The sequence below is a fragment of the Lynx rufus genome, unplaced genomic scaffold, assembly GCF_022079265.1.
Source record: "Lynx rufus isolate CCGP_SWC_20201006 ecotype Redwood Valley unplaced genomic scaffold, mLynRuf1.p SCAF_8, whole genome shotgun sequence".
Classification (NCBI taxonomy): domain Eukaryota; kingdom Metazoa; phylum Chordata; class Mammalia; order Carnivora; family Felidae; genus Lynx; species Lynx rufus.
Genome location: NW_025814896.1, coordinates 6,309,506 through 6,319,157, shown reverse-complemented (window position 1 = coordinate 6,319,157; position 9,652 = coordinate 6,309,506). Strand labels below are relative to the sequence as shown.

The window sequence follows — 9,652 nt, the reverse complement described above, 5'->3', positions numbered from 1 at the left end:
GGCTTGGGGCTCCGGCTGCGAGGTCCCAGCCCAATTTAAGTCTCCGTGAGTGGGTGGGTGAGGCATTTCAGGCTCTAAGGGGGACCCCAGCTGCTGAGATGCCCGGAACGCGAGGTCTCTTAACCGCAGGTGACCACGTCTTTCGGAGGATGGGGGGAGGCGCTTCAGGAGAAATAGGGGGGCTCTTAGGTATTTGCAGCCGGGGCCCCAGCGCTGCCAGTCTCAGGTGTGGGCCTGGGGGGGGGGTGACCGACGGAAGGCGCGGCGGGGGACCCCGACCTAGCAGGTCCGCGGCTGTCACAGAGGTGCCCACGCCCGCTCGCCTCCCCCTCCTCGCCCCCCGCGGCGCGGGTCTCGGCGCGGCGCCCCGCCGGGGTGCAGGGCGGAGCTAGGCTGGGACTGGCTGGGGGCTGCCCCGCCCGGCGCCGGGGCCTTCGTGCCGGCCCCCGGGGAGGAGTTATGATAATTTCCTTCTCATTAAGGCGCCCGGGTCCCCCGGCTATTGCCGGGACACACAGTGCGGGCGCGGCTTCCCGGGTCCCCGGCAGCGGCTTCTACGCGCGCGGCGGCCGCATCTACGCTCGCGGAGCCGCCGATGCGCGTCCAGTGACCGGGACAGCGAGGCCCTCGCGTGGCGGGGGCGGCGGCGGACGCCCAGCCACCGTGACCCCCATTTTGGATTTACCGCTCGGGGGGTGGGGGGAGCCCGGATTTAACTGGCGACTGTTTTGGGGGACGCCGGACGCCATGTTGTGGAAAATAACCGATAATGTCAAGTATGAAGAAGACTGCGAGGTGAGCTGGGTGCAGGGGCGCAGCCCGGCCCCGCCCGAGTCCTGCCCGGGAGGCGGGGACCCACCGACCGAGGTCCGGGCGCGGGCGCGGGCGCAGCGAGCAGGCACCAGCCTCTGCCCCTCGAGGGGACGGGGTCCGCTTTTGCGGACGCCCCTTGGTCCGTTTCTCCCGGGCCCTCTTCCTGAATCGGGCCCTTCCCCAAACCACCCTCCGGAACAGGGCCTGGAAGGAGACCGGCAGATCCCACCCACAGAGCTTACCGGTCGGTTTCGTGCGAAGCAAAACAGCCCTTCTTTCCCTTTTCTCGGAAGAGCGCCCCGTCTACAACGCCTAGACGTGGCCTTTACGCACGAGATCTCCGTCCCGAGGGGTCAGATGAGGCGACCTGCCGGCGACACCTTTGCAGAGTCCCCTCCGCGGCGGGCTTGTCACCTGCCCCGCTAACTCCTCGGGGAAACCAGAAAACAACCGAAGTTTGGCTCTCCAGAGAAGTGGGGGCTGGGGAGCGCCGGGGGGGGGGGCGAGGCCAGATGGGGCCGTAAGCGCTCGGGAGTGCTCCAGCCAGTCCGACAGGTTGAGCTAGAGTTTCGGAGAGTGGGAGGGAGGCAGGCGGCGAGCGGGAAGAGGAAGACGCGGGCGGCGGGAGGTGTGCGCCCGGGCGCTGGCAGAGGGGAGCCCGGGCTGGGGGGCGACGGGGGCGGGGGGCCGCGCGCCCGCGGGACCTCCTGGGGCTGCCCCTGTTGGCGGGCCCGGGCACTTCCGCTAGGGGGCGACAGCGCCCGTTTCTCCTAGTTCCCCGCCACCCCTGTGACCCCGCGAACCCAGGGAGCCGAGTCCTTGAAGAATTAGGTCGGACAGCCTTGAGGCGAGGGACGTGCGCAGGCGAGGTTGCCCAATATTCGGGGTCCTTAGTTCTCCCCCTCTGCCCCGGTTTGTGGGGATCCTGACCGTGGCCCGGCAGGGCGGCCCCCCTGGGTGTTCCCCGCTCGGTCTGGACCCGGCTAGCTGGGGCGGAGTGGGGTGGGGAGCAGCCCTGGCCGCGAGGCGTTCCTCCCCGAGTTCCTCGGGCGGCCTTGGGTGGCCGGCCTGCCGGGGAGCGTCACTTGCCCGGAGGTCTTTGTCCTGAGGGCGTGGAAGGGAGGGTCCCTGGGGCGGGGAAGATGCGCACTTCCCGCTTCGTGCGCTTTATCCGCGTCTGCAGCTTCCCCACGTTCTTTTCGTCTGGCGCCGCTGACATGTGCGGGCTAGTGAGTGAGCGCAGTCCTCACGGTGCCTACAGCATGCCGACTTCCTCCCCGGGCCCGGGCCTCAGCTACTCCTGGCCCAAGACGTGGGGTTCGGATCCGGCTCTTCAGAGCGCCCCGGGCGTCCGACCTCCCAGGCCTTCGCCGCCGGGCTTTGAGAGCGAGTTCCCCCAGGTCTTTCGAAGCCTCTTTCCTCCGCGGGCTGGCAGTTCGCAACGAATCCTCCGGCGCACGGCGCCTCTGGGTGCTCTCTGGGCGGAGGGCAGGCCCCACGAGTCGGGTCCCTGGGGACGCACGGCTCAGCGCAGGGGCTGCAGCCACTTCGCAGTAGCGGGGTTTCGTACTAGCGGGGTCTCTGCTTCTCTCACCCAGGATCGCCACGACGCGAGCAGCAATGGGAACCCGCGCCTCCCCCACCTCTCCTCCGCGGGGCAGCACCTCTACAGCCCCGCGCCGCCCCTCTCTCATACTGGAGTCGCCGAGTACCAGCCACCACCCTACTTTCCACCGCCCTACCAGCAGTTGGCTTACTCGCAGTCGGCCGACCCCTACTCGCATCTGGGAGAAGCTTACGCCGCTGCCATCAACCCCCTGCACCAGCCGGCGCCCACCGGCAGCCAGCAGCAGGCCTGGCCGGGTCGCCAGAGCCAGGAGGGGGCTGGCCTGCCCTCGCACCACGGGCGCCCGGCCGGCCTGCTACCCCATCTCTCCGGGCTCGAGGGTGGCGCCATGAGCGCCCGCAGGGATGCCTACCGTCGCTCCGACCTGCTGTTGCCCCACGCGCACGCCCTGGACGCCACGGGCCTGGCCGAGAACCTGGGGCTCCACGACATGGCGCACCAGATGGAGGAGGTGCAGGTGAGCGGCGCCTCGGCTCTTGCCCCTCCTGCCCGGACCTGTTTGCCCCCCAGCCTCTCCTCCCCCCTGCCCGGCCTCCCCGGAACTTAAGGGAAACTTTGTCGTTTCTCCCCCAGAATGTCGAGGACCAGCACCTGCTCCTGCATGATCAGACTGTTATTCGCAAAGGTAGGCAGCGAGAGCAAACTTCTTTCCTCCCTGGGCCGCACCTAGCCTGGCAAGGTTGGGGGCGTTTGGTGGCCACCTTGGGACAGTTGTGGTAGGGAAGGGGCCGATGGAGGAGGGGGCGGGGGTTGGCTGGAGGAACATAGGCTTTTAGGAGAAAGAAGAGGGCATCGCTTTTGGAGCTAAATGAAAAGGGATGATGGTAGAACTCTTAGGATTTGTTACTCGATAGTGTTCTCTTGGAGACTAGGGCCCCTTGAATTTCATGGTGTTTTTACAGTGTTGGTCTTCCAGAGTGAGTTTTAACACTGACTTAATTTGGAAAAAAATCAGACCACACACCTTGGTTGGGTGGTTGATGCCGTGGCAGTTGTCGAGTGGATGATTGAATTTCCCGTTTCATAAATGCAAGTGGCAAGGATCCCCAATTCTGACCCGCAAGAAGAGGTTTTGAAACAGTTTGGCCTACCAGATAGACAGCCTTCAAAGGACCGGAGTGGGACAATCTGCCAGAGTCTGGGTTTATGCAAGATAGTGGGGGAGGGGATTTGGAAAATTGGATGGGGGGAGGGGGAGTGTCTCAAGAAATTAAGTTACAGACTGAGGGATTGCCAGTTTGGCTGTTTTGAAGATGGAGTGGCCCTAAATGAAAGGGAGCTGTGGTCTGCTACTTGAAGTTAAACTCCTTGAAATCAGTTGGGAAATGGTTTTTGAAGAACAGCTCAGAAAATAAACCGAATTTCCCAGGAAACTTGTAACAGGGCAGGTTTGTTTGCATTTTTAAATTTACCGTGATCAGCTGCACCGAAAGGTTTCAGCAAAGGATCCGCGCGTGCCGGGTGATTTTGGTGGTTCTTAGACAGAGGAAGGAAAAAATCCCGGTGTATGTAGGATTGAAGCAGTCTTCTGAAAACCAGTGTTCTAATTAAACACATTTTAACAGTGGCTAGAAAATGAAAACCCTCCACGCTTGGGGTCATGACTAATTAGCTTTGCAAGGTGTTAACTTGTGAATTTCAGATTCGATTATCTTTGAAGAATTGGACTTAAAAAAAATCTGCTTGCAGTTTATGATGTAGCCCAACACACAACGCTGTTTGCTTAAAGAGCTCTTTCAGCTCGGGTTAGAGGTTTGAAAAGGTCCCTTTCTCGTAAACGCAGCTCTCGGGGACTGCCACGTCTAATCTTCGTTCACAGGTCCCATTTCAATGACCAAGAATCCGCTGAGTCTCCCTTGTCAGAAGGAGCTGGTAGGGGCTGTGATGAATCCCAGCGAGGTCTTCTGCTCGGTCCCTGGAAGACTGTCCCTCCTCAGCTCCACGTCTAAATACAAAGTGACAGTTGCTGAGGTCCAGAGGCGATTGTCCCCGCCTGAGTGCTTAAACGCCTCGTTACTGGGAGGTGTTCTCAGAAGGTACATGGGGGCACATTCTGGGCACGGTGGTTGGGTTGGTGTACAACCCAAAAGAACCAAGGAGGTATTTTTAACATTTATGTAACTTTCATACCTAACACTGAATTCTAATCGGCTCAGAGTTTTAGTACATTCCTTCTCTTTTAGAAAGTGCCAGATGCAGAAGGAAGTGCTAAAACACGCCAGCAAATTATCATTTGGTTAGAATTTGATTCCTTTATGAGATGGTGGCGTCCCTATTAGCGGGAGAGGAGCTCCATGGGGTTTGCTACCCCAGGGGACTTGGGGGGCTGCCACAGGTTTTAGAAGTGAACATTTATCTGCTCCAGCATCCTTTACAATGTTCTGTGACTGGGGGGGAAAGAATGTTGCTGTTAAGAAAGATGTTTGAATTTTACAGGCATTAATTAAATGAGGGACTCCCTGTTTCACTTGATTGCGACCCACATAATGTAGATACTCTTGGACAGATTTCAGTTTTGGTAGCATTTGAAGGATGGAGAATATGAAAGTGTGATTTCTAGAGAAGAGCCACAGTTCACTTTTCTTTTGACTCAGAGCCAAATCTAAAAATGGAGGCCGGTCCTTGCGGGAGAAGTTGGACAAGATTGGGTTGAATCTTCCCGCCGGGAGACGGAAAGCTGCCCACGTTACTCTCCTGACGTCCTTGGTAGAAGGTCAGTGGGGTTTTGCTTTTGTTTGGTGATGTTTTAATATGTTGCTAGGTTGTTTGTGTCTTTAATGCTACTCTAAAGAAAAGCTTAAAAACAGCCCTGTCACCAGTTAAGAGATGAAAGTGATTTGTCCCGAGTTCATTGCAATGAATCACAGTAATTTTTATCAAAGAAGTTAACATTTAAATACCTGCCTGAAATGGGTTTCCCAGACCGAAGAATTCACACCGTAGGGTGTTGGGACATTTCCTACAAGTGAACCAGTTTTTGAAAGATGCAGTCGATCAACGGGTACACCTTTCAAAAGCTGGCTGGTTATGTATTGGTGGGAAGAAGCCCCGTTTCTAGCTTTGGTAGCTGGGGAATATCAGGATTGTGGTCCCTGAAGAGAAAAGCCTTTGCATACGCAACTCACAAGTCCTTTGTTCATTTCCCCCATGGGAAAAAAAAAATCAGTGGGGCCCCTCTCCCCCGACCTAAAATAGTAGGATGTAACATTTTCATTTATTGAATGGGCCCCTACCCCCAATCTGGAAGGGAGCCAAGAATGCAATTACAGCCTTTAAAAAATAAAGGGGAGGGGGCAAGGGAAAAGTGAAATATATATATTTTTTAGAAAAACCAGCTCATTGTTGCCCAGTGGAACGTGGGGAGGCTTCTCCCGAAGCCTGGAGCAGCCTCCAGCCCTTGCCCAATCAGCAGGGCGCTGGGCTCCGGCTGAGGGCAGGGGGAGCCAATGAGGGGTGGTCTCCCGGCAGCCAGGCAATCTTTTGAACACTGTCTGTCCCTGGTCTCATGGCGCGACTGCGGTGCCGAAAGCGACTTGGCAGAGCCCCGCTCTACCTTTCTACGGGTGTCTTTGGGGGTCAGGGCCAGGAGAAAGGAGCTGCCTGTTGGAGAACAGCTGTCCTGCATGGAGAATGGTGGGTTCTGCGTGCGTGGCGCCTAAATGGGGCTCCGCTAGGTTTTCTGACCAGCCGGGCGGGGGGTGCTTGAATGAGAAAGTGTGTGCCAGAACAATGGTTCTCAGATTCTGATTTAGTAAGTCTGGGGAGGCAGGTGGAAGCCTGGGGGTGGGCGTGGGAGGGGTGCCACTATCTGGGTTTCTGCAAAGCTCTTGCCAGCCGCCCACGGGGCAGCCAGGTCCTGGCATCTCTAGTCAGAGATGAGCCCCCCTGGTTTTTCCTCTCCCTCTCTTCGTCCCATGATTGGGACAAAAGGGGGTGAGTAGTCCAAATCGGTAGTTGGGGCCCTAAACATTTCCGATGGAAACGCATGCCTTTCTTTTCTTAAACATTCTAGAGACTTGCCTCCTTCAGGAATGGGGCACCCCTAAGTTAAAAAGAAAGTTCTACGTCAAAGACTTCATCCCAGTTTCATAAAGAGAAGTGCCCCATCGGCTTTTGTCAGAGATGCTTGTCTTTAGCATTTCCCTTCCCTTGTGTCCACAATGAGAGCTTTTATAATCCAGAGAAAGCATGGGTGTGTCAAGAATCTGAGTTGGGTCGAAGACTGGTTAGCACTGTTGGAGGGCAGTGAAAAAATTCAGGGTCTTTTTTCCCCCACACATGGTAGGATTTCCTCCTCAGTTCCTAGGGGAGTGAACCCAGGGAGTTCTATTTGCTCGCCGGATTGTTTTCCTGGTGTGTAATTTCATTTTAAGATGCAGAGTGACTGGGGGGCCGGGCCGTCTGGGTTAGCAGAAGAGGAAAGGGAGACCTCCTAAGTCTGTTGCCATTGCTGATTATTCTAGGGGAGGCTGTGCATTTGGCTCGGGACTTTGCCTATGTCTGTGAAGCCGAATTCCCCAGTAAACCAGTGGCGGAGTATCTAACCAGACCTCATCTTGGAGGGCGGAATGAGATGGCCACGAGGAAGAACATGCTTCTGGCGGCACAGTGAGTATCCAGACTTGAAAGTGATGGCTGGATGCCCTCATGTTGAAGTTGGGGGGCCAGTGTAGTCCCCGGGGCTTGGGAAAGGAACCCGCACTTAAGTAAGGGTGTGGAGCGAAAGGAACTGACAAGAGGGCTTTTTTGGACCCGTCAGATGGGTTAACTCTTCGGGAGGATTTGGAAGAATAAATAAAATGAATGTGTTGATTAGTAGTGGCTGTTTGGAGCTGCTCAGTTATTCAGCTCAAAGTAGTTACACTACCCGTTCGTTATGGTGTCTCCATATCTTACAAAAATGTGTTGAAAACAATTTGTTTTGTCACATCCAGTAAAGATTGGGTGCCTTCTGCCTCCTGATAAGATTTTTTTATGCTTAAAAAAAATTTTTTTTTAACGTTTATTTATTTTTTGAGACAGAGAGACTGTGAGTGGGGAAGGGGCAGAGAGAGGGAGACACAGAATCCGAGGCAGGCTTCAGGCTCTGAGCTGTCAGCATAGAGCCCGACACGGGGTCGGAACTCAGACGGAGATCATGACCTGAGCCGAAGTCGGAAGCTTAACCCACTGAGCCACCCAGGCGCCCCTTCTGTTTTTTACATGTCACGATCCAGTTGGATTTGTAGGAGACGTGTGGACAAACTTTGTCTCAAACCCTGCTTCATGCAGCTGCAAGGTTTCTCCTAGAAAGCCGACAGTGAATGGATTTTAAAATGACGGTAAAAGGGGCCCCTGGGTGGCTCAGTCTGTTGAGCGTCCGACTTCGGCTCAGGTCATGATCTTGCGGTTCGTGGGTGCGAGCCCCGCGTGGGACTCTGTGCTGACAGCTCGGAGCCTGGAGCCTGCTTCGGATTCTGTGTCCTCCCCACCGTCTCTGCCCCCCCCCCCCCGCTTGTGCTCTGTCTCTCTCTGTCTTTCAAAAATGAATAAACATAAAAATGAATCCATAAAATGACAGTAAATGAAGCAGAAATCGTACAGTCAGGAAATGGGGCAACGGTGAACCAGGGTGTGCAAAGGGCGAGTTTCGGGGCAACGTGATTCTCCGGGTTCTTGAAGAAACTGGTACCCGAGCTGCGCCAAATAAAGGGCTATCCCGATACCTCTGGGCTGGAAATCCGGGCTCCACCTCTTTCAGTAGTCCCGGTGACCTTGGCGTTTTGTTGACGGGGGTTAATCCTGTTACCTTTCCTAATTGCAGTGAGGATTAAAGAAGATAGTGCTTGATGGAGTTTAGCTCCGGGCCTGGCGCAAAATAGGTGCTAAGTACAATTTAGCTCCACTGTTGGTATCAAAGTCTGTCTGTTTCTCTGGGGCGGCCACGTGTTCTGATTGCCTGCTGGGGTGTCCTCCTTAGGGCGATTTGGCTCTGTCCCCTTTACCTGTCAAGAGCCAGACTGAGCTCACAGGTATGCGCTGACTGTCTTCACAGGCAGGTGTGTAAAGAGTTCACAGACCTTCTCAATCAAGACCGAACGCCCAACGGGAACAACCGGCCCACCCCGGTCTTGGAGACAAACATCCAGAACTGCCTGTCTCACTTCAGCCTGATTACCCACGGGTTTGGCAGCCAGGCGATCTGTGCCGCTGTGTCTGCCGTGCAGAACTACATAAAAGAAGCCCTGATAGTCCTAGACAAATCCTATATGAACCCCGGGGACCAGAGTCCGGCTGATTCCAGCAAAACCCTGGAGAAGATGGAGAAGCTCCGGAAATAAGACGACGGGAGTGAGCCACGGGGCCGAAGAGTCTGGAGGGAAAAGGGCCTCCGAAGGCGTTCTCGACCCGGACAGACTGGGAACCCCTCTTGCCTGGGGACAGTTGGTTACCCACCTCCCCATTAAAAAGGCCTCCAGTGATTCCTGGATCGTTTACGTGCCCTCCTGGATTCCTTAGTGTTATTTCTGTAGCGCTGAAGTGTGCGTCTCCTTGACTCTGGACAAGTCACTGGAAGGTGACAAGTATTGTTTGATTCTTTTGAGACCCATTGTTTTCTCTGAAAGTGGTGCTACAAGTTTTAGAACCTTTTAAATCCGTTCCCCGGGCTCACGAGAAAACCCACACGCGTAGCTGTTCAAATACCTGATCGATGGCCATTCACATCAACGGTAACTTGCAGTGTTAAGGTAATGGTTGGCTTCTGGCGTGCACTAAAGATTTATCTAAACAAAGTATTTATCCGGCTTCTAGCTTCTTGAGATGTCAAATCCTGCATACAGTAGGAAGCAAAGATCCTCTCTGCTCAGCAACCAGCTTATTAATAGCTGGTATTTGACACACAAACCCCTTGTTACAAGGGGCTCTTTGGGTTTTTACGAAACTTGTAGAAATGAAGCCTGCTGATGATTTTGTGTTTTCTTTTGCTGTCTTTTTTTCTTTTTCTTTTTTTTTTTTTTTAAACTCAGAGTTAACTCTTCAAATGGGAGACTCGGAAATGACATGTTCCTTTAAGGTACTGAAGCTTTATTTGCATATTTATTTCACATTTTGGTGTTTTGAGTAAACTTGAAAAGGGTAGGCATGAAGCGTTTTTTTTTTTTGTTTTGTTTTGTTTTTTTTTTGTTTTTTTTTTTGGCTGCCCGCCACCACCATGTCCCATAGGAGGCTCTG

The 9,652-nt window shown here is 54.8% G+C and overlaps 1 protein-coding gene across 2 annotated transcripts; it reads left to right on the top strand.

The window, feature by feature from the left end:
* Window positions 1-747: 747 nt before the first annotated feature.
* Window positions 748-8,760, top strand: TFAP2C (transcription factor AP-2 gamma). Of its 2 annotated transcripts, none has more exons than XM_047069816.1 (7): window positions 748-795; window positions 2,412-2,897; window positions 3,014-3,065; window positions 4,260-4,476; window positions 5,035-5,153; window positions 6,904-7,048; window positions 8,475-8,760. In XM_047069816.1, exons 1-7 carry the CDS (start codon window positions 748-750, stop codon window positions 8,758-8,760), a joined length of 1,353 nt encoding a protein of 450 aa, XP_046925772.1. The 2 variants fall into 2 exon arrangements, with proteins under 2 accessions (XP_046925772.1, XP_046925771.1); XM_047069815.1 differs by lacking the exon at window positions 748-795 and adding an exon at window positions 1,956-2,213.
* The last annotated feature ends 892 nt before the right edge of the window (window positions 8,761-9,652 follow it).